General features: G+C 31.9%; 2 protein-coding genes and 1 long non-coding RNA gene across 5 annotated transcripts; 1 reads left to right on the forward strand and 2 right to left on the reverse strand.

Moving 5' to 3' along the window:
• Positions 1–1,631: 1,631 nt before the first annotated feature.
• Positions 1,632–10,961, reverse strand: LOC148622859 (methionine aminopeptidase 1D, mitochondrial-like). Its single transcript, XM_088573130.1, has 7 exons — positions 10,882–10,961; positions 5,188–5,501; positions 4,781–4,972; positions 4,181–4,344; positions 3,659–3,756; positions 2,733–2,780; positions 1,632–1,790 (listed from the first exon to the last, which is right to left on the reverse strand). Exons 1-7 carry the CDS (start codon positions 10,889–10,891, stop codon positions 1,648–1,650), a joined length of 969 nt encoding a protein of 322 aa, XP_088429256.1. The 5' UTR covers positions 10,892–10,961; the 3' UTR covers positions 1,632–1,647.
• Positions 10,962–11,083: 122 nt separating this feature from the next.
• Positions 11,084–18,100, forward strand: LOC148622860 (protein canopy homolog 2-like). 3 transcript variants are annotated; one of them, XR_015920710.1, is made up of 7 exons: positions 11,084–11,196; positions 12,592–12,692; positions 13,206–13,321; positions 14,907–15,101; positions 15,731–15,830; positions 16,120–16,380; positions 16,736–18,100. XR_015920710.1 is itself a non-coding variant. In XM_088573131.1 (6 exons), the coding sequence occupies exons 2-6, from the start codon at positions 12,605–12,607 to the stop codon at positions 16,305–16,307; spliced, it is 687 nt and encodes a 228-aa protein (XP_088429257.1). In that variant the 5' UTR covers positions 11,084–11,196; positions 12,592–12,604; the 3' UTR covers positions 16,308–18,100. The 3 variants fall into 3 exon arrangements, 2 of the variants coding, with proteins under 2 accessions (XP_088429257.1, XP_088429259.1); XM_088573131.1 differs by having other exon boundaries at positions 16,120–18,100; XM_088573133.1 differs by lacking the exon at positions 11,084–11,196 and adding an exon at positions 11,280–11,410 and having other exon boundaries at positions 16,120–18,100.
• On the reverse strand, positions 13,331–20,436 carry LOC148622861 (uncharacterized). Its single transcript, XR_015920711.1, has 3 exons — positions 20,280–20,436; positions 14,594–14,817; positions 13,331–13,659 (listed from the first exon to the last, which is right to left on the reverse strand). It is a non-coding gene; the product is annotated as an uncharacterized LOC148622861 (long non-coding RNA).
• Between the last annotated feature and the right edge of the window lie 4,548 nt (positions 20,437–24,984).

Consider the following 24,984-nt stretch of genomic DNA (forward strand, 5'->3'; position numbering starts at 1 on the left):
CTTTTGACCCTGTAAATGACGGTGTTCTGCCATAGATATATATTTCAAAGGAATAAGAAAAAGCCATGTTGGGTTAAAATCCAAAGAAGAAAGTTGATATTATGAATGATACTATACCTTATATTATTTGGGTGTGCATTAAATTGGAATTCCAGCGTAAATAGCCAAAAAGCGGATACAGTACAACAAAATCAGTTCGGTGTCATTTGAAATTCTGTATTTTTATAACACGTGTTGAACCGGTGTGTTTTAAAAGACTCTCCCGTTACTCTATATAGGAGCTCGTGGTTTAGCCGTTTTTAATAACCCATCTCACGATTTCATTGAAATGTTCGAACACATTACTTTTTTTCAAAATACTGTTCTGTTAAAAGATTTGAGAAACAATGTGATATAAAAGCTTCCATTCATATTCCCTAATAAAGATTTATCAGTCTGCCTTTTTTCATGATTGTTATCGATCCTTTGATCACAATAATCACTGTTTATAATCGAAGTTAAAGACCTCTTTTTTTATACAACGATTCACATGCATGAAAACTTTGGTTCAGTTTAAGAATTGCTTTCTTTTTCTCTTTATTTTTCTTGTAATAACCCGTTTGAAAGCGTAAGGAATAATAGCGATCATGTTGTCCGTCCGTACTCAGTTTTTTAAACCACTGAATTAAATTCGATGAGACTTGCACACGTTCTTCATTAGACGATGCCATTGGGTATCCCTATTTTGAATTTCAATCAGAATGATTTATTGGGGTTCCTTAATGCAAAACATGAACTTTGTCATTCGTTGACCAAAGGGGTTATCTTCTAATCCGCAACGTCTCTAGATCTGAAAGCAATAAATGAAATTCAATGAAACTTGCTCACTTCATTCATTACAGACTCCATTGTATAACTCCTATTTTGTTTTGTTTTATGGGTTTCCTATGTGGTTTCTGAGAGTGGATTGGGGATATCAACCAGTAAGCTTTCCTTCAGGTTTTTCTGTTTTCTTAATTTCTTTTTTAATCAGTAAATTAGCTTGTTGACAAATGAATGGAACTCTTTTAAATTAATAAAAAACAAATGTAAACAAGTATAGTGAAGAAACTAGTTTTATACTAATAAGGTCGTGTTCATGGATTACGGCTCAGTCAACAGATCTATAAAATGGACTTCTAATCATGGAAGCAAATAAAAAATTCCAATATAACTTTCCTCACCCCATGTGATCTTGAAATTTATAATGTCATTTTCTGGTAAATATCAATTAATATACCAATATTCTAATTGGCTTTCTCTTTGACCAGCACTCAGCTGAAGATATGAAAGGTTATTACATTGATGGGAAAAATTCTATATTTTGTATTTTACTTCAAGAAACATCCATTGTAAAATGAATTTAATCATATTTTTAGATATCTTGATATTTTGGCCATAGATAACCCTAACTTCGAAAACTTTGTTCAAAAGAACTAAAGTTGACAAAGTCTAACCATAGCACACCTCTTCTTGATTAAGATATGACACTAGAAAATGGCAGCCTTCATACTTAAATTTATGACAAAACAGATTATTTTGATTTTATTATTGTTAATTTTCTATTCAAAGACGGTGGTATTGAACACAGAGACAAAATGAAACCACAATAGTTATACATTTATCTTTTTATTCAGTCAAAATTTCAGGTCCAGTTCTGGTGACCAGAATTGTGTGCTCAAATTGAGCAGTCCTGCTTCCATCATAAGTAACAGCAGTCCATCCATCAGATAAAATATATATTTCATCAGTACCTTCAGATAATATAGGCTCTGTAAAGACATGAAAAGCTTAATTAAAAAAAATATTTCAAGGAAGTCTTTATTCATTACTGTTGACCTCACAAAATGTATTACTTTGCTTAATTTGGAACAGTGAAAGACAGAAAAGCAATTTGAATGAAGACAGGCAATGATAAAAAATAATCAATATAGAAAAATCCTTTTATTAGTCCACTTTTACAGGTTGAACTCTGTCTATCCATCAGCCTGTCCATCAGTCTGGCAAATACATTTTTCACACTTATTTTGTCATACTTGCAGATAAATATTTGATATTTAGTACATTGCTTTACTAAGTCAAGTTACTGATCAAATATGAATTTTAGCTGAGTTAACTTATAGCCCTAGGACTTGAAGATTTAATGCAATAACTCATTTTTCCACACTTTTTTTCATGCATGCAGATATACTCTTGTTATTTGGCACATTGCTCTACCATGGCAAGTTACAGATCAAGTTCAAATGTTGTTCCAGTCTATTGAATATTAGCTGAGTTATGGCCCTTGGACTTGAAGATTTAATGCAGTAACTCAGTTTTCCACACTTTTTTATGCTTGCAGATATAGTCTTGATATTTTTTGTATATTGATTCACCATGGCAAGTTACAGATCAAGTTCAAATGTTGTTCCAGTCTGTTGATTTTTAGTTGAGTTATGGCCTTTGGACTTAGAAAATTAACAGCCTCAGTTTTCTGTACTTTCTCATAAACAAAATTATGCATGAAGTTTGCATTCTGTTCTCCTCATCAGAAATTTCTTCTGGTAGGGGACTTTGAATTACCGTGCAATACTATCAGAATGCTTGATCATTTACTTATCAAAATTTCTCATGTATGAAAGCAGTATATATCTATACATAGTTCATAATACTGACTTCTCAGCACTTATATTAATTCCACAAATAACCAGACTGACCCCAATATGAAACCATACCTATAGTGAATGTTACTCCATCCTGCATTACATCATCATAGCTATTTTCTGAAAGAGAATATTATACAAGATGATTTATATCATTGACAAGAAATACAATCCTATACAATATACTGTTAACATATTAATTTTTGTGATTGCTAATTTTTGTGGATTCTCTTAAGAAAACATATTCAGGGGAATCAAATTTTGCAATTTCAAAAAAATATGATTAGGGTCAAAAAGTGTTAAGAATCAATTTTGTGGGTACTATTTTACGTGGTTTTCTGTCCACAGCAAAAATAGTGAAAATCAGTACAACACGAAAATTAGTAAGCTAAGAGTAATCAAATAAAGTACAGGTCCGTTACATCATTTGAATACAGTGAATTATTATTTCATAGTTAAATAACCTGATAATTTATCATATGAACCAATAATGTGAAATGTTTACAATACAAATATTGTTAATTCATGTCAAACAAATATGGATGTTTACCTAATGACCCATTTCATAGCATTATAAACAAAGAAGGCTTTTCCAGAAAAAAATAAAGCTTTCTTGTAACCAAAAATGTTCCGTTAGTATGAATTAGTATGCAATTACCAAATTACTGATGTTTGTACAGAGCATAATATTGCTTCAAAATGATGAGGTTGTTTGTGATTTTCAAACATTTCTATTTTTATAGGTATTGAATGGGTAACTGTATGGCCAATGCTTGAAACAAGCAAGTATCTTGAAAAATACCAGCTGATAATAAAAAAATATAAACAACTTACAACAGAAAATGTTGTTGATCCAAACTGTTTGTCATTATAAAAAAATAACAGCTCTGAATTCATAAATACCTAAAATAGTATGATACAATGACATTACAAACACTCATTATATTATTCAACCAACAGTTATTACTGCATTTAGGAAAAGTAGACTCAATTCTTACCAAAATGGAAAACATCTGGAGGCCCATGAAAATAATCCCCTATACCATGTCCACAGAATGCAGGCACTACTTTGTACCCATACATATCTGCTATAGAACTGAAAAATGAATTAAATAACCAATTTGAATATTACTATATACACTTTTATATCAACATTCTTTTAAAACTATTTTATGATAAAGTTTTCATACCACTTTTTTTAACACTATTCGCTACAAATGTAATTGGAAATGCATGAATTTGCAAGATGGCTGAAAAAGATACCCTGTGTAAAATGTATGATCTACCTTAAAATTTTATTACAAAAAGTAAGATTACTTCTGAATTTATATATCTAGTATATATTTGAAACACAACTATGACTTAATGAACCTACTTCTTTCAAATGATTATTACTCCATATTCATTTCTTGTATCTATTACTTTAAGGACTGTCCATAAAGGTGTAAACCTAAAAATCAGCCAATGTTTTCTAACTATTTGGTAAACCCATCACATCAGGTCCTAACTAAGACCTTTACCTTATTGTATGTCCTATTTTACTGTACTTCACCCCAGCTTTACACTGGCTAATAGCAACATCCCTTGCCATCCGTGTAGCATGAATCAACCGTTTAGCTTCATCATCTACATCTCCAATCATGTATGTCTCTGAAACATCTCCATGGTATCCACCACAAAATACCTAAACAGGGCAACTTCTACTGTAGACGCTACATTGTCTTGTTACTTTCATTTTGACACTTCAACTTGAAATCTACATTTTACTGTTTCTGGTTCAGTTTTCAATTGTATATTTTACTTATTTTTTTCTGTGTTGCTTTGGATTTGTTCCTTAAGGAATTATCCAAGACTCAGAAATGCTTTCCCTTTTTTCCCCTCTGCAAACCAGTTGGCAGTCTAAACTAAGAATAACCACTGAATAACACAAAATTTTTAGTCCTAGTCACTAATTTTTTTGTTTGTTTCCTGTACTTACTTTTGTTTGTCTTTAATAAATCGATATTCACCCTTTGACTTTTTCGATTTGATTATTTCAACAGTTATCTCCCTTCACTTCATTCATGGCCCTATGAGGTAGCAATTTAATCCATGCTATCAAGAAAAGCATAAAAACTTACAGTTATATCAATGTTGATGATATCTCCATTGGCTAAAGGTCGAAGGTCAGGGACGCCATGACATGTTACATTGTTAACAGATGTACAGACAGATTTTGGAAAATGCTTGTAGTTTAGAGGGGAAGGGTAAACTTGGTTTTCTATACACAACTGGTGTACAATAGCATCTATATCGTCTGTTGTCATCCCAATCTACAACAATGAAAATGCATTTCAAAACAATATCATCTTAACCTACAAATGCAATAAATATAGGAGCTCAAGGCAAATTTCAATGGTAATTCTAAAACTACAAAGGCAGAAATTCAAATGCCTTGTAAAAGGGTTTAATTTTTAACATTACACTAACCCAAATGTTCATTCATTTACTAGATTGAAGATAAATGATTAATTATGCTAAGAAGTACCTGGAGGCCATCAGATGCCTGGTTCAGTATTTTTCTAGCCATTTTCCCAGCTTTTCTCATACCAGATATTTGCTCATCACTTTTGATTTCAATTTCTTCACCAATTTTCTTTGCAGCAACATGACCTGTTTCAGCATATGGAGGTTTCTGTATAAAATCAGGTACTAATCTTAAAGGTGTTGTCTCATGGGGGAGAACAAGAGAGAATGTCCTTTTGGAAAGCTTCGAACCAAACTGGCTGGCTGATGATTTTGCTCCAATTGATAATACATCCAACTGTTTCCTAAGACTTCTATATACACTGTAGCTTAGTTCTGAAAATGTTCATTTTTAACATTTTAGATAATAGGCCTAGTAATCTGCAGTAAAAAAAAAAATAATATGCTTGTTTAGATCAAAATGCGGCATCTATGACATTTATTAAAATAAAATTAATATCAAGTGAAAGAGAAAAATCTGCTAAATGACAATGGCTATTTTTAATAAGAGTGCTTTGAAAAACAATCAAATGATGACTAAATGAATGTACCTACATCTTTGTATGTCTTGAGAAAGAAATATCAAATTTTCATTTTCCTAAACTATACTCCAGTAAGGTTTTAATCTCTAGGTCGTTCTGTTTGTTTAACCATATGAATTTCTACCGATTAAAAGATTAAATAAACTTCTTTAAAACAATATAAGTTTTATTACATAGCTATTTTATCTGTAATTACTCCTATTCCTAAATCCTCTACAGCTGACCCTCATGATCTTATGTCATATAGGGGTATTGTTTTGGCTCCTATATCATATAAAATTTACTGTGGTGTTCTGAATAAAAGGCTAACTAATAAGCTGGATGATTTGGAAGTCTTAAGAGATGAACAGAATGGTTTTAGAAAAGACCGTAGTACTGTTATCATTTATCAACATTAACTTCAATTATTGAAACAAGAAAATTTCTTAAACAGTCAACATTTTGAGCCTTCATAGACTTCAAAAAGGCTTATGATTGGGTTTATAGAAATTTATTATTTACCAAGCTGGATGAACTTGGGTTCAGTTCAAAGATGAATGTTTTACATTCCATTTACTTATTTAAAGTTCAGTCTTGTGTAAAATTGAATGGTTGTATGACGGACTGGTTTAATGTAACTTAAGGATTAAAGCAAAGGTGTGTTTTACCTCCATTGTTTAATATTTTTTATTAATGATCTGGTAGATGAGATTAAAACCTTGAATGTTGGTGTTAGATAAGACGATGCTATTATCTGTTCTATATATACGCAGATGACATAGTGTTTTTATGTGAAAATGAAATACAAAGAATTTCAGATATTTTAAATCAATGATGTTAACATAATGATTTATTTGTCATTTTAGCAAAGTCTAAAGTTGTTCATTTTAGACCACAATTAATGTCTTTTTACAATGTATTTAAACAGTTCTTCAATTTATTTTCAATGACGAAAAGTTGGAAATTGTGGATAAATATATATATATAGTTTTAAATGAATTTTTGAATTATGAATAAATGGATAAAGCTGTAGCTAAGTCTTCCAGTAGAGCTTTGGGTTTATTGATATCTAAATATAAACTTAACTATTCTTACGAAACCTTTTGATACTATGGTGATGTCTCATTGAATATGGTGCCTCAATATGGGGCTGTAGAGAATTTTCATGTATTAATGAATTAAAAATAGAGTAATGCATTTCTTTATGGGGGTTGGTAAATATACCCCAAATCTTGCATTATATGGTGATATGGCCTGGAAGCCTTGTATAGAGAAACAATAAAATATGTATTTTCAGAATGTTGTCACAATTTACAAAAATATGTAATGGCTGATCGAATAAGAAAGTTTTTTTCTGTGGGCCAACAGACATTGTATCAATCAAATAAAAAATTAGAACTTTAAGAGTCCATAGTAAATTTAGAGAGTTGAATGTTAACCATTTTTGTAATACTGACTTTATTTTTAATAAAAGCTCTATAAAAAGGCTTGAAGTTGTAAATTTTGATTCTTTTAAAAATAAATGGCATAATGATTTAAACATAAAAAATTGCAATAAACTGTGAACATATAGAAATTTTATACATTAATTTGGTGCAGAAAAATGTTTAAAAAGGTCAAATTCCTGTTTTTTTTCTAGTGGCATTGCACTATTATGAATAGACTGACAGATGAAGGTATTTTTAGTGAAAATAGCCTTTGTTTTAATGATACATGAAGAGATAACAATAATATTGAAGATGAGAAACATGTCATTTTATATTTCAAATTATACTTAAAGACTCAGTCTTTTAATGACATGAGTGACAATGATAAGTTTATATTCTTATTTAGAAATGAAAATATGTTCTTTCATAAAGCCAAAACCTGCCATGAACTTTTATTAACTAGAAGAAATATTTTATATAAGTAAAATAAGTATCAGTTTTTTTTAAATTTTGTATCCTATTGTATTTTTTTTTTTGTTTTTAATATACAGTCTTTCATAAATGTTTTGAAAAGAGTGGCTCTCAATACATGTAAATAAATGCACATGTTTTTAAAGGCAATGATTTATATTAATAACTTTTGTCATATTGTATGATGCTTTAAGAATATTATGTTGTGAAAAACTATTTTATATGTATATGTATTTATATGTGAGACTTTAATAAAGAATTGTCTTGTCTACAGTGAGTTTGAAATACTTATTAACAGTTAATAGTTGACCAATTTCATTAATTTTTCCTGAAGCAATAACTGATAAATAATAAGTAATTATTGATTTTACAAGTAATTTTTGTCATTTTTATATATAATATATTTTAGTGTTTTGAGAACACACCCTTCCTCAGTATTTTCATCATACATATAACTTTGTCATTATCAATATGCCAATTTTATAACTTATATAACTAAAATCCTGAATAATTTCTCTTCCTCCCAGTACGCATATGTCAAATGTTAATCTTGTAGGCTTTAAGTTTAACCAGTAAAAAACAGAGAAACAAAGTAAATGATATGAAAAAGTGGCTAAAGAAAATTTTGAACAAAATCTAGATAATATTATTTTAGAAAATGCAACTAATTCCAAAACATACTCAATTATAATGGAAATGCCTATTCAATGAAACAATGGTTCCCCTGGTATTCCACCGTTCAGTAATATAATTAATGATGACAGAATTCCAGATACAGTTTACAAAGATGAGGATAAATGTAACCTATTGAATAAATATTTCACTTCCATATCTAACCTTAATGAGCAAAACGTCCTTTTACCAGATTTTGAAAACCTTACAAACTCAGAAATAAGCAACTTACAAATTGGAATAGATGAAATCTTCGACATAATAAATGTACTTGTGCCTAATAAAGCCTCATGTCCTGATTCAATAAGTCATAGTATGTTAAAGCTATGATATAACAGACCCACTTCAAATTATTTTTAACAAATCACTAAACACAGGCCGATATCCTTCCACATGGAAGATAGCAAATGTTACAGCAAAGGATGATGCATTGCTCCCTTCTAATTACAGACCTATATCCCTAATAAGTTGCATAGGTAAAGTCTTAGAAAGAATAGTTTTCAAACATGTCTATTACTACCACAACTTCAATCAGCTTATCTATAAATATCAGTCAGAGTTTTTATCCAAGTACTCAACAGTGCATCAATTATTAGAAATTTACGATTGCATTCTCAACTCCTTGGAGCATAAAGAATTAAACTGTTTTGTCTTTTGCGATTTCTCTAAAGCATTTGATAAAGTTTGGCGCAGGGGTCTTATTCATAAAATGAAAGCCTATGGGATTAATGGAAATCTCTGAAAATGGTTTGAACATTATCTAAAATCTACAAAACAAAAGGTAGTTCTAAATGAAACTTCACCCTCACTTCGCGAAGTTCTAGCTGGAGTACCGCAAGGATCAGTCCTAGGACCCCTTCTATTCATTATATTCATAAACGATATAGCCCATAGCCTGACTTCTTTATGTAGATTACTCGCATGTGACACTTCTTTTAACTATTCCAGAAAGAATGGTGAACAGATTAAAAGTATTATTGATCATGATCTTAGAGAGCTTGATGTTTGGTCAAAGAAATGGCTCATGTCATTCAATCCAGATAAAACAGAGATAATGATTTTTGCAAATACCGAAATACCTGCCCTTAACTTTACTTTAAATAATAAAAATATTCCACTGACAAAGTCTCATAAGCACTTAGGGGTTACTTATAGCTGCGATGGCAAGTGAAACAATCATGTTGAAAACATATTATCTGGTATCAAAAAACGTGAATATCCTTCGAAAATTAAAATATACACTTTCTAGAAAAAACTTAGAAAAATTATATCTTGCTATTATTAGACCAATATTCGAGTATGCTTGTGAAGTTTGGGACATTTACGGGAAGGGAAATTCAGATAGACTAGAACAGTTGCAACTAGAAGCAGCGAGAATAGTTACAGGTCTACCAACTTTTACAAAAACTCTGTATAGAGATATTGGATGGCAAACACTTCCTGAAAGAAGACTACATAAACTATCTATGTTTTACATTTTCCATAAAAATGCACCCAATCTCCTGAACAACATAACCCCTCCTAGTATTCAAAGTACTACCAACTACCCCCTTCGGAATGGACAAGATATTATTGTTTCATTCTGTAGACTTACAAGTTATCTACTGAATCATTCTTCCCTTCAACTAAAAAGCAATAGAATCAACTTGACCCAATATTAAGTTTTTTTGTTGGGGTTTAACGTCCCAATATAAAGAAATGTAGACTCAAAACAGAAATTTAAATCTGGATTGAGAAACGATAATCCAAATGTTCCATCTTATAATTCATTTGGTCCCAGAAAGCTTAATATTATTTTGACACCGTTAAGATATTCTGCTTCTTTTCTAAACTACGATTTATTTCGTTGTAATATTATAGTAGACACGTCCTGTAGTTGTGGAGTTTAATTGAAAATGTAAAACATTTTCTATTTGATTGTCCAATATATGATATACAACGAAATACTTATAAATGATCTAAATTGGCTTCCAGCAAACTCCATAATTAATGTTGAACTACTAACAAAAGGTGATATGAATTTAACAAATGACCAAAATACTAGAATTTTCAACCAAGTCAAGACTATATAAAAGCATCAAAAAGATTCCTTGTAGCGTAACATTCTTTGTGTTTAGTTTAAAGTACTTTTTCAAAGTCGTGTCGTCATGTTGTCGTCATCAGACATCACAAATACAAATGATGCATGCTCAATAGATTTGTAATTACTACATTCAGGCACGTAGCTGCCATTAGGAGAAAAAGCTTTTGCCTGCACTTAATTTTTTTTGGAGATAAAATACATCCAGGAGAGACATAAATGATGCTCTAAAACGCTATCTCCGCTCAGTTTCGGGGGGAGTAGGGCTTTGTCCCCTGGGCCTGCTGGGGCCTTAAGCCTTACCCCCAGACCCCCTGCCGTAATTTTGCCTACACTTCAATTTGGCCTCAGCTACGCGCCTGATATTGTATATTGGAGAAGACATCCTAACTTGACCTAAGTGTGATTCACTTTTGTCTGATCCGTTGTGCTTTGAGCAATAAAATATGTTTAAACTAAACAGTGAAATGATACACGCATTTCTTAAATTCAAAGTTGAAATGAATCTTTACGCTACAAACACCATTAGAAAAACAACAACTAACTTTTTAACATTCTGTCTCCCTTTCTCCGGATACATCAATTTCCGTGTCTGTTACGGATTTTATTTGATTTTGTTCCTTGTGATATTAAATCAAACTTCAAATTATTGTTTTATTTCTTTTATTAACGAAAGTAAATTTGAAATACTTTTATCAAAACAAAAGCCAATTAACAATGCCGATAACGTTATCTATTTTATTCCAGATCGATATAACTCAGCAAGATTTCTTCAAGGTTGTGTGCGGCCTTAAAACCGCATCACATTGTCGAAGCCGGTTAAGAAAAAAATTAGAAGACCAAATATTTTAAAAGTCAAGGTATTTTTACAAAACTTTTGCCTCGAAAATATACATGACAGTACTAGCTAACTGTTTGGTTGGTTTTATGCTTGGAAAGGTTATGCTGTTGTCAAAAACCGTGATTTAGTGTGGTGACCAATCAGAATGGGCCACATCTCAGAACTAATACTAAACTCTTTTAGACCTTTTCTGAATCTTGCTTTGCAATTATTTGACTCTTGTTGATATTTATGTAAGTATTATATTAAGCTAGTCATGACCATAGGTAAAAAGTATGACTTGAGTCTGAAGATGTGCATAACAAGTAATTCATTTGCCCTTCTTTGTTCTGTTTTTTTCTGACAGAAACAATCACTTTTGTATATTTACCAAATTTGTGAAGAAGAAGGACATGTGATTAGTCAGGCCAGGCTGCAGCTACAGGTTTATCACTTTGGGTTGACTCTTGCTCTTGCATGTATAAAGCACTGATCTTTCTTTTGTGCACTTGTTACTCTAATAGATGGACCTGGCATTCCTATTTTACTAATGTTCTTTCATGTTGCTGGGTATCACAGTGTTTGTTTTGGTTTTGCTCCTTTTTGCCTTATGTTTCTGCTGTGTCACAGTGGCAGATTCATAGAGGATAGGTGTCTTAGGTTTCCCCTTTTGTTGGAAAATTTGTTAATTTGTTTGCATAAATTCTGGATCTACCCCTGTGTCAGGCAAACTCCTCAATAATTGATTGGTTTAAGTCTATACATATATCCTATTTCAAATATATATGTATAAAAGTCTAAATGTGTCTGATGAAGCTGTTAGTTTTTTAATCTTTATTTTTTTTTTTTGGATGTATATTATTTTAGTTAATGAAGTTTAACATTTTTTTATGAAAAAGTGACTGCAAAAAAATATGGTATGGCATTGTTCTAGATGTTGTCATCTGTTTTTTCCTGCAGTTTAATGGATAATCTAGTAGTAATTGGATTAATTGGTTTGAAGAATTGCTACTTGGAAGAAAAAACTTATTCAAAAAGCAAGGATTGCCAAATGTTTATGTATTGTGAAATCTGAGTACAGTAGATTCTTTATTGTGTATATACCTACATGCATGAACTTGCTCACACTACATTAACATATAGGTGTATTGATCCTTGTTTTTTCTCTGTTATTATTTAAAGTGACCACAAGAAGAACTAGTTGTGCCTATTTAGTTGTCAATTTTTTGAAAGGCTGCAGTGTACAATTCTTGATATTTAAAAAAGTTCATTTTATCAAGTAAGTCTGATGAGTTCAAGTCTTAAATACAGAATTCATGCTGATCTTTAAGAACAACATGAATTCTGTGTTAAGGGCAGTTTTTGTAGCTCATATTTTTGATAGAATTATATTTAGTCAGTATATTATTTGTTAAGATTTTTTTTTAAATTTTAGTGCTGGTGTCAATATGGAGATTCAGTACTTCACTACAGTATTAACAGGCTTTCTGATATACCTATGTGAAGGGAGGATGGACAGAGAACACCAGTGTGCAGGTATGAAGTACTGAAAAATATGTATGTATCAATTTCCTGTTAACCGTTACCTTTTTGTGATATTTTTTACTGTCACCAATGGTGTAAGCAGGTCTGGCTGAACTTCATTCATCCATTGGTCTTTCTTGCTTGGGTAAAACATACTTTGTGTAATCTGTATCTCAAAAAGGGAAGAATTTACAAAACAAAAACAAGGAGGAGGAAGATCTTTTCCCATGCAACCATTTTTAGTGTTTTTTAAGACTTGACATTTTATGTTATACACGTGTCCGTCCGCCTGTATATCCTTCACACTTTGCACAATAACTCAAAAATGTTGCTACCAATTTTTGTGAATTTGGTAATTTGATTTTTCTATTGATGTGATTTCCTCTGGATTTTTTTTTTATTGATTTCCACTGCTTTGTTTTTGAGTAATGGGACTTTATTTGTACAAAAATAGGGGAATTTCATGTTTTCAGACTTAAACTCAAAAACCATTGTTTAAAATGTTATTTTTGTTATAATTTTCAGTTTGCAGAGCTCTAGTGGATGAAATGAACCATGGTGTAAGTTTGGTGGACCCAAAAGAAACAATAGAAATTGGAAGTTTTAGAGTAGATCCTAAGGGAAATACCAAAACATACCAGGTACTCATACTTACAGCTAGATTTTGTCAGAAAAAACAATGGAAAAATTCTTCATTTCTTTTCTCAAGAAAGAAAAAAAAACCAAAATCTTCATAGATCATGATTAACAGTTAAAAATGCCTACATGCCAGACCTCCCACAAGATTTGCAATTTTCAGCAATTGCCATCACATGGCATCTGTTGTTATCATCTGTCATTGTTAGTAATTTTTCTAACATGTTCTCATCTGAAACTACTGAATGGATTTGGATGAAACTTAGCATGATTATTTCTTGGGGTATTCTACACAAAGTTGATGCTTGGATTTTTGATCAGTTGAAAAGCATGACCACCAGTACTGAAAAAAAGAGCATATCAGTCAAACAACAGATTTTTTTTGCAAATATCTAAAAAAACATTAGGTATAAGCAAATTCTGGCATGGTTAAAGTGTTCAGCATGATGAAAGCTACCTGATTGCCAATTTTGAAGAAAATCTGTCAAAATACAGTTTGCAAATAACTAAAAAAAACGCTGAAATTAGCACAATCTGATGAGGGGTAATTTTGTTCACCTGAAGTAAGAGTTAAATCCCGAAACAGATTTTTTTGGTCATTTTTCAGGTGTACAACATAAAAACACTTCTTCTCTGAAACCATGTTTCAAAATTTAATGAAAGTTGGCATAATTGATTTTTTTTTTTGGAGGGGGTGATCCTGCACTTACCAATTGTTTTAAATTTTTCATTGTTGAAAAACATGGGGTCATTACTAAAAATTGAACATAGGGGCAGAATGCTTTTTTTGCAATTTTTTCCTCAAAGAAGGTTAATGACGATGAAAGCTACTCATAAGCGGCCATTTTGCGACCATTTCACCATTTGCTTAGATTCCAATGATTTTTGGTTTCTGAAGGGAACATAGTATTTCAAGTTGAATTGTGATGATGAAATTTTGTAGTGGGTGGCCCTTTTCCTGCTAATTTTTATTCTTGCATTAATTTCAATAACATTTGGTTTATCTATTATAGTAAACATGGTCTCCTGAGTTGAATGGTGGTGATGAAAATGTTGTATAGCTATGATTCAACTTCATTTTATGTTTGTTTTCAGCAAATATATACTGGGCTTATGCCCCCTCAGACCAGGTGGTATAACAGGGCAAAGGGGTTCTAAAAACACTTTGAGGGCATTTTCAGTATTTTCAAGTGCCTTAGGTACTGGGTTGAACTTGTAGCAGTTGTCAATATATGCTCTTTTTCGGTAATTTTTTGTCAAACATGATACTAACTTACTTAATAAGGTTTTCCAGGTGAGCGATTCTTTAAGAGCCTCCTGTTCACTAGATGCTTCAGTTAAAGATAAATCATATCTTATATTTTTCGTCAATAGATTTTTATACACCCATTTTTACCGACATCTTTACAAATGGGACGTACCGGTACTAGTATCATGGATTGTCTGTTTGTAGTTCACATTCTTTGCAAGATGCTAAAGAAGACGCCCCATGCTCAGGAATCTGAAAAATTTTCATCATGTTTTTTTTCATGTTAGACACTAAACAGTAAAGAGTGACTATTTTATAATTGGTTATGTATTTTATTCCAGAGATCATATGCCAGGTCAGAGGTGCATTTATTAGAGCTTTTTGAAAAAGTTTGTGACAAATTTACACAGTATGCTTTAACAAAAAATTCCAAAGGTCAGAAAAGTGTAATACCAACATCATCACGATCTGGCAAGTCAATATCATTAAAAGAAGTCACTATAAGCAGTGATGCTACAAAACAGATGAAGTATACCGTAAGTAGTTAGTCTTTATTGATGGCATCTCTTACAAATACTTCTTACAATCTGACTCCCTATCTCATGTAAACAGGTAACAGGTTAATTGTTACAGGAAACAGTTATAGTAAGACTGAGTCAAACCTTAATGTTTATTTACCTGGTACATTCAAAAATGTTTTGCTATTAATAGTGTCATGGAAGAGTATGCATGTTATGTACCACAAATGCATTGTTTACAGTCATCTTTACTTGTATAATTGTTATTGGACAATTTTGATACATGTATAAAATGTAGAAACTTCACCTTTTGCTCCTGAACGTTTGTTAAGGAAGTAAAATACATTTGAGCAAATATTTTTATATACAAATTGTAGTACATTGTATATGGATTTTGTCAAGGTCAACTACATCAAAAATAGAAGTTCCAGACAGTCACATTAATCATTAAAAATGGTAATCAACATTAAGTAATACAGTTCATGCCTTATTTTTTGCAGTTATAAAGAATATAAACAATTGGTTAATACACTAATTAAAAACCACCCAGTTACTTATAGTATAGCATAAAATATACCCCTAACTATTAGGTTTTCTGCATTGTGTTATATAATTTCTACATAAGAATGAAATTATGTCTTTTGTAGTGTGAACATTTTGTAGAAGAATATGAAGAAGATATGACCAAAGTACTTAATAAAGATGATGCTGAAAATCATGAAAAAGAAATTTGTATAAGAATTACTGGTATGTCAATATTAACAAAAAGGAGATACAGGTTTCTTCTTTTAAATAAAAAAATATTATATTATTTGAAGGGAATGCTCTTGAACAATGGACTCTTTAGACGATTGAAGATGCATTTTTATATCACATCTAAATAGATAACACCTTTCCCATAAAAAATATTTGTCAAAAATATCACTATAATTATCCCTATGTAAAGAATTGCTGTTTCGATCAGATGTAGATTTTCTCATGTTATGGTCCTCCATATATAATATAACTTGACCAGCTGAAGATGATTTTCACACAGGTATATGCACTGCAGAAGATTTAGAGACACCTATGCCATCACCAGATTCTGCTGAATATCAGAAGACAGAAGAAGAAGAAAAAGAGGAGAAGGGTGAAAAAGATGATGATGATAATGATGAAAATAAAGATGACAACAATGATGATAGTAGAGACGATAAAAATGAAGATGTTAAGGAAGAGCTTTGATGCCAGTTTTATTTAGATTTCATCATTAATTTGAAAATCATACTACATTTGTTGATTATTAAAACATCTACAAGTCTGTATCAGTGTAATGTGATATTTCTTGTTTTAAGAAAAGAAAAAATGCTCCTTTTTATCTCTCTCTTCAAACAAATTTTTTTAAAGATATTAAAAGGGCTTGAAATGTAAAAATGCAATGATATTTTAAGTAAATTGATTAAGAATAAAGGCAGTTAATTTTTACCTCATTCATATCAGCCACTTGTAGTAGTACTTGTTTTGAATACTTTACATGAACTTTTAGCCAAACTTATGAAGAAGACAACAAACACACAGTTATGCAAAGCTCTTTCAGTAGATAGTTTTCAATTCATAATAATAAATTATTTTAATCCGTATTCAAATAGATTATAATTTTTTTTTATTAACAGGATGCTCCTTTACTAAATGCATCAGTGATTAACATCAAGTTTATCTAGACAGGAATTTATAAAACCAGTTTTTATCAACCGAGTCTACGATCCAGTGAAATTTAGGAGATTTGTTGTTTCTGCTCTAAAAGTTCTATATATAATATGCTTGATGTTCAGAGATCTATTTATCATAAACATTTTTGTTGCAAACAGTATGTATTATTAGATAAAACCATACAATAATTGTTTCCAGGATTTCACATTTGTACATTTATCACAATTCTATGAAAGCATACTTATAATTTGTTAATCGAAGAAATACATCTTCAAGTACTTATGATGGATAGTGATGTGAACTTATGAAATAAAGTAAGTTGCTCTGTTTATACAATATTTTATTACCTTATCATTATTCATCCAAGTACATGAACATTATTTTAAATGGGTATATGGGTATATTCTGTAAGGCAGGAAAATGAAGTGCTGTTCTGTAACTTATTTTGTTTATAACCACTATACATATACTACAATAAATAGTGTAATATTGGTTTAGTTGTAGATACTTTGATACTAAACTTTGCTGGGTGTTTTCAATATTAAAAATTATGAAGACAAAGTACCATTTTGCTATCAATGTCAAATGTAGGGTTGTAAAATTAGGGAGTAATTTAATATGATTGATTACACCTTTGATATACCATTTTTCAATATTCTGCCTGAAATGTTTGAGAAAATGTGTGATATGAAAGCAGACTTTGGACTGTTATGTATGGTATAACCCTCTGTTTAGTGTATGTGAAATGAAAGAAAACCAAAGTTGAATGAAATCCATATGAATGTTAAGTGAAAAGTTAAAGTTTGTGGACCTGAATGAAACTATCTGAGAATTTCTCATTGGTTGATATCACAGGGAGACTGAAACAAATATTTTCTAAGTTTCCTATATATTTTGTAATACAAAGTATTGGCGTGTGTATATATGTTATTTATGAGCTACCCATTGTCTTTGCAATACCAAGATGAACATGAATCCTGATGAAAGAATAAAATGAAATGAAAATTTGCAGTAATTTTTTAAAAATTTTAATCGAATATGAATATTTCGTTAAAACGTACTTTGTAACAATTCTTTGACATGAAAAACGTTAAGAGCTTACAAGGTTTATTCTTATGATATCATTTGATATCCTAAGAATTCTACTTGGTAATTGGTGATATATTTTTTTGTATTGTTGAACACGTAACAGTGCTTAAATATACATGACTGAAATTGTATGGAAGTGTGTGTATGTGGTATGCTAGGTTTTGGGAATACTTGGTCTTCATGTTTGTTCAAATTTGATGTCTCTTTATATCTAGTTTCAATAAAATTATTTTTATGAATCTCTCATTATTATTATTAATATTTTCATACGATTACAAGTATTTTTGAAGTTTTATTTTACCTAATTGACTTATTGTAAACTATTGTGGATATGATTTTGTCGGTCATTTCTTTCTATTGTTCATTCATGAAATGTATATGGAAAATTATTTATTCAGAATGTGTATTTTCACCTACAATATCTACTGTGATAGTAGAATGGATGTCTATACCAATAAATGGACAATTTATGATGCACAGAAATATTCTAACCGTTGGTAATAGATTACACCATTGGATTAGTGTTTGAAAAAAAACTTCAGCTTGTAGATTGGGAGAAGGGGGTAGTTGATGTCAATATTTACAAAGTAGGGTAACTGAAACCTTTTTTTTTTTGCCAATTTGATATAATGTCAAATCAGAGATGATGAAGCAAATTTTATATGCTTGAATATTGCTTACAATGGTCATTTACTTGAACTAAGTATATTTTAAATCGTGAGACTGTAGATACAACACATTGAAAATACATAACATTATCATATACTCTTTTGATAATTTTCTATGATGATGTCAGTACAATTTGTTATTTTACATTAAATATATTGGCATTGAAATTACAAATATGAATATTATTTTAGCAAAAAAATACTATATGGTTAGGAAATGATAAATTCATTAGAGCTGAAATGAGAAGTAGAATGTAATTTAACAGCTATATAAATTCTTCATTTTAAGTTTAGGAATACACTACTGGGCTTTTATATACATGTACAAAGAATCATATGCTTCTACAAGTTGCCTTGTAGGGGTTATAAAATATGTGCTGCTAAAGGGCAATGGACTTCATAATAAGAAAGGTTCCACTCATAGTTTGCTCAACAAACGATGGACACTATCTTAATCCTAAAATGGCCCCTTCCAACCAAGCTTCTTCTTAATGATCCGGCCATTCTAAGGGACTTAAATGCTCTAAATAAGGTTAGGGGAAACAAAGCCTCAAGTAGACCAAGACCTGGTACTTGGCAAGCTTTTTTTCTCATGGGCTCCTTCAAGCCTTGATTCCCATGAAACTACCAGTTCTTCAGGAATAACCTGCCTGATGGTCTTCAACCAAAGCACAATATCTTGTTGGAGGGTTAACGTTATCTCTTTCATGTTTCCAAAATCAAGTTGTCCTGATATTACCACATCCACTATGTCTCTATGTCTCTCTGCATTCTTGGCTACCCATTTCCTTCATGTCTTGATTTCGACATTTTCATCTTCAACCTCTTCATATTTGCTGTCCCTCAACATCTTGACTTGTCTGATTTTGTGACATTTAACTCCTCTGTAATGGACGATAGTGATAGTTGAAGAACTGGTGCAGTACAAACCAATGCTGCTTAAACTCTTTGGAACCCCTATCCATCTGCATAAGTATCTGGTAAATATCCTTTCTAGACTTTCGCCCTGTGCAGGTCCGGGTGTTAAAAGAATAGGCCCGCAGCGGCGCTAAGCTTGTCGTAAAAGGCGACTAAATAGTGCTCAGAACCCTAGCCGGGGGCTAGGGCGCTCTGCCCACAGAGCAACTGGGATGTGTGCCCCTGGCGTGTTACATGCTGGGGTTGTCAGACTATAATACGGAAAACCTGACCGCAAACCATAGTGGTGCACCGTGTTGGGAAAGATGCCACGTTCCTCGCACGTTAAAGAACCCTACTGTGGTATTCTTCCGGAGTAGGAACCATAGGGCTCCGCCACAGGAGGCTAAATTGCCCGACCCTACCCACCTCTCCCTATTTCCAGTGGCAATCAAAATTTTTCGACCCCATTATCCTTGTGTCGCATCCCTTTTTCATTTCATCATCATTTCATGTTCATTTTCTCATCAATTTCATGTTCATCGTCTGAATATAGCTGAAATATTGCTGCTCGGACGTTAAACCCCAACAAACAAACAAACAAACTTTCTAGACTTTCTACTCTGGTCAAAGGTACTTCATACATCAATAGTGGCAATCTGATTCTTGATAATATCCTATACTGATAGCGTTATGCCCTGTTCTTCATAAGTAACCAGACTTATCACTGGTGTCCTTCCACTTTTCAGCCTGGTATACCAATTATTTTGCGCTTTCTCTGTCGTTCAAGGAATCTCTAAACCCCTTACCAGGCTTTTAATTGACTTCTCCATGATTGCTGGGATCATCTCACCTTAGATTCTGATCTTACTGTCCTGCACCTTCTTTTTCTTCAATATCTGTCTCGTTGACTTTGCAGGCTTGAACTTCATGCGTGCCCAGTCTATAAGCTCTCCCAGGTCTTGTAGAATTAAGTCGCCTTGAAGAACTGACTTGGCTGTTATCGTCATGTCATCCATAGATTATCTTGTTGGTAGATGAATGACCCCAGATTACATTATAGGTTCTCTATTGGCAACCAGGGCCATTGCTGGCGAGAAAAGTAGTTCTGATTAGGTGTATCCTGTCACGATGCTTCTAGCCTTCACAATTTTGTTGTGTAGTCTGCAGCTGTGAAATGGTAACCAAGTGAACCAATATTAGCGCGGAAATCAAAAGAATGTATTCCAAGGAAAAAATAGTCACACACAACAAAAAGCATGGAATAACCAAGATAACACGTACAATGAAACAAAGCAAAAGACCAACCCGGGCTACACTTAAAACTGAGAGCATGAACCCGGTTCATTGGTAGTTTCAGCGTCCGCTGCTTTTGAAGAAACACACAGAGTTGCTCACAAAATGTCAAGTCAGGGGTAGTCGAAAGAGAAAATGGAAATTTTTATACAGTGAACGAATCAGTTCTCATGGTGCAGGTGGATACACCATAATTATCCACGAATTCATGGTCACAACCGTAAAACTTTTGTAGTGATGACTTTATTCTTATAACAACATAATGCTGTTCCATAAGCCCAAACAAAACTCTAGCACGGTTCAAAAATTCTGCGTAGTTTCGGCAAGCTCTGGCATAACTTAAGAACCACATTACAAAGTTGTTGAAATAGTGTTGCAGCATTTCTCTGTTTCTCTGGTATATGATGCTTCTCTAAGGTCATGTCTACTAGTTAGAGTGGTATACTTCAATAAGCGTTTGCCAAGTCTAACTACAGAACAGGCCGGTCGCTTATGCTTTCTTTTGCATCCTGTTTGATCTCTGTGAAACGCTTGGGTGTTCTAGGTACCCTGGTTCGCCTAATACCCCATCCTTCTGAACGGAAGTGTCAATATAGTTCTCCGGCATATATGCTGTGACATGCTGGTGCACCTGGTCCATGCTCCCAGTTTTTAGTGGAGTCCGAGTTTTTCTCATTTTCTTTTGTTATTTTGTATGTATTATTTTGGTTATTTTATGTCCTTAGTTGTGTTTTCTGTTTTTCATGTAATGTTTTTTTTCCCTGGATTACATTTGATTTTCACCAGAATCTTGGTTTCCTTGGTTACTCTTGCAAAGATCTCTAATCAAACCTTTCCCTCGACAGTAAGTAGTGATGTGGTTCTAAACTGCTGTAGGTCTTGGAATCTTCCTCTTTATAATAAAAAAAACATTCTGATTTAAACACTCCTCTTTTTCTCAAAACTACTTTGACGAGTCTCCATAGTTATTTTGCAAGGTTCGGACAGATCTTATATTATACTCTTCATGGAATGCCGTTCGGAAATGTTGATGAAGTTGCTCTCGCCTTTCTTGTAGTTGACATTCCTTTATGCAGCTTTTTTTTATATGAAACATACTTAAGTATGAATCATGTGCTTTGAAGGCTTTAGTATGCTATATGTAAATTGAAGATATGTTTGTCTGTCGGTCTGTCCGATGTTACAAGCTGCACATAAATTGAAATAAGCTTCCATCAATTGTTTGAAACTTTGACGAATTGTATCTTTCTGTTGATAAGAACTCTCCTTCTAGTTTAAGAAAACTAAAATGTCACATTTTGAAGTTATTGCACTTATTTTTATAAAATAAAGGAAGTTTTCGAATTAATAACAATTCTTCACCACCAATTTTCCTGAAACTTAGGAGACTAAAGTATTTCTCCCTTTTGATTTTTTATACATTTCTGATTTTATATTTTCAAGATATTGAACCTTATTCATAAACAATTGGAATTTCACTGTTATCAAACCAACTTAAATGTGTTTGCACCCACCCTTTTTCTTGAAAAGTTCCTAAATTATATATATCTTTTGATATAATTTGATTATTTTATGATTTTATGATATTGAGATTATTCATTAAAAAAACACATCTATCAGTTGCCATGTGACTTCAGAAACTTCTTTACGCCCATAGATTTGTGCTCCCTTTTAGTTTTTTTTTTTGTTATCGTTATTCCCAGGAAATTTTATCATGTTTCAAACATTTCATCACATTACAAAACCCAGAACTGTATCAAGCTTAATCCTTGTGTCCATATTTGCCCTTATTACTGCACGGTTCTACGAGCGTATCAAGCTGTGCCCTGTATAGAATTTTATTTCCACATAAAATAACAAAACTGAAATGTAAAGATCTTCTTTTTTTCCTTGTATTTTTTCGACTGTGCATTTGCTACATGAACAAAGTTCTTTTTTAACATTAACAAAATCAAAATTTGTATTGAAAAGGGCTATACATAATGACAAAAATCTGACCAATGCGTTTATTAACCGCTAGGCGTCTGATAACATCAATAAGCCATTCCAAGTTATGACTTCCCTGGTTTGACGTCGACAATGCCGTTATAGATATTATCAGAACCCTAACAGTAAAAAGTGGACATTGTCTTTACAATACTATCAAAATGTTTGTTAAACGTGAAAATAAACAGAACCGTATAAAGTAGGTTAAGCCAAGGCCTGTTTTATTAAAAAAAATACCATTTTTGGTAGAATCTGTAGTATTTTATTTTGTCACTATGTAAAAAATAGGTTTCACCAAATAGTGTTACAGAATTTGATGTTTTGTGCATTGAACTTCATGATGGCAAACAGAGGATACGTTGAAGCGCAACACATACACCAGAGTATAACTATAATGCAAAATATCAAATACTTTCAAATGTCACCCAAAGGTTCTCAACAAATGTAAATATATGGTATAACCATCTGTACCATGAAAACTTAGTTGTTCAACGTGTCATAGTTTTCCTTTTTCTCTTTCGTCTTCCTCGGATTTGCCTTTTTATGAGCAACTCGGTGGTTGTTTCTAGAAAAGCAGAGGACGCCTACCCTACCGATACACCTGGTCCGTGCTCCCAGTTTTTAGTGGAGTCTGAGTTGCTCATTTACTTTTGTTACTTTGTATGTATTATTCTCGTTACTTTGTTCTTTGTTGTGATTGTTTGTTTTCCATGTCTGGTCTTTTGTCACTGGATTACATTCTTTTGGTTTCCGCTAGAATCTTGGTTCCCTTGATTGCTCTTTCAATGTGTAAAATATTTAGCTTCATAATACCATTAAGATATCTAAATGAATTATTGAATTCATGCAATATATCATGTTTTTAAGGATCTTTAAAGAAATAAGTCATGAACTGTGATTTAGTAGAGAAACAAGCCATGAGAGGAGAACAATTAATTCCCACTGGAATCCCAACACCCTGTTTGTATATAGTGTTACCAAATCGAATATAAATATTTTCAATGAAATAACTCAAAGCAGTGATATATAAATATATCCAATTTATGTATTTACTCGTATATTTAATCAAACATTACTTTCTTTTGATTAGTTAATTTGGCAGCGTTGTATACAGGGTAGAAAAGTCATAAAGATCAACAAAATCACTCGAATCCTGAAAGATAATAAAATCAATGTAATACCTCAAATGACTTTTTTAACACAAAATTGTTGACATTATTTTCATAGCATTTATTGCAATGATTAATAACAAAGTTTTAATAGTGGTTTAAGTAGATTAGCTGGAAGATGAAATAAAACGTAATTTCAACGGCTCCTATGAAGTTCTGGTATCCAGCATAAGTTCAGAGGTGTTACTTGACATCATTTCAGCTGATTAATGATGTTTTGTAGTCACTTCATTATCTGTAGAATTTACAAATTGGAAAGTGCTCGAATTAATATTATATTTATTTCAGAATCAGTGGGTGTTTTTCCTCAAATTTCTGGTTTCATATAAAAGATAACAAACTTCTACACAGAGATTTTTTTAGATGTTCTGTCTTAGAATTTTGTCTCGATGTTTAATCTCTACATCTTTGAAAAGATATGAATGGTATTGTAGATGAATATACAGTTGTTAAAAAGGTGACATGGTTTCTTATTTGATTCGTAAATGCAACGCTTTAGGCTACAGTATGTTCATATACATAATATTAAGAGAACAACTATAACTGTCAAGAAATCATTTTATTAATAATTTACCCGTAGAACATGAAAAAAGTATCAACTGAACTAATTATATCTCATCTCAAACTTGTGACAATTAGGCATATAAAGGTATCATGTTGGCGATTTGGTGTCTGTAGTGATTAATTCAGAAATTCAGATTAATTATCTTTAAGATCAATAAGGTTCCATGTATTCTCCGTAAAGTACTGTATTTGAGGGTGAACAGTATAGCAAGTTTTGTCATTTTGGTTTAATACACATTTTCATTATTTCCTTGGACAAGTGCATAAAAAAAATTCCATATACAAAATGGTAATAAATTTTGATATCTAGGAATACTAGGAATATTATAAACTTTTATATCAATAGATGTCATTCATTTCAGAGTATTTTGTAAAGCTTTAAAATAAGATGTACGACAGTTTACGTTGCTGAAATTGACCACAACGAGGAACTAAGGAATGTATTATGTGCGTACTTTTTGAATAAAACACTTAAACTGTAAATGCTGAAAGAATACTCCAACATTTATCAAGAAATTCTCACAAAAGTAAAGACACAAAAAA

Source organism: Perna viridis, chromosome 3, assembly GCF_037379345.1.
Source record: "Perna viridis isolate PV_CMFRI_1.1 ecotype Kerala chromosome 3, ASM3737934v1, whole genome shotgun sequence".
In the NCBI taxonomy this organism is placed as follows: Eukaryota; Metazoa; Mollusca; class Bivalvia; order Mytilida; family Mytilidae; genus Perna; species Perna viridis.

Bases quoted from the DNA above. Each gene is read 5' to 3' on its own strand.
- LOC148622859 (XM_088573130.1), bottom strand. The intron at 4,345-4,780 runs GTAAGTTTTTAT...TGCCCTGTTTAG, and splicing joins TCATCAACATTGATATAACT to GTATTTTGTGGTGGATACCA. The intron at 2,781-3,658 runs GTAAGAATTGAG...ATTCTCTTTCAG, and splicing joins TCCAGATGTTTTCCATTTTG to AAAATAGCTATGATGATGTA.
- LOC148622860 (XM_088573131.1), top strand. From the start codon at position 12,605: ATGGAGATTCAGTACTTCACTACAGTATTAACAGGCTTTCTGATATAC. The intron at 13,322-14,906 runs GTACTCATACTT...ATTTTATTCCAG, and splicing joins GAAATACCAAAACATACCAG to AGATCATATGCCAGGTCAGA. The intron at 15,102-15,730 runs GTAAGTAGTTAG...TGTCTTTTGTAG, and splicing joins CAAAACAGATGAAGTATACC to TGTGAACATTTTGTAGAAGA.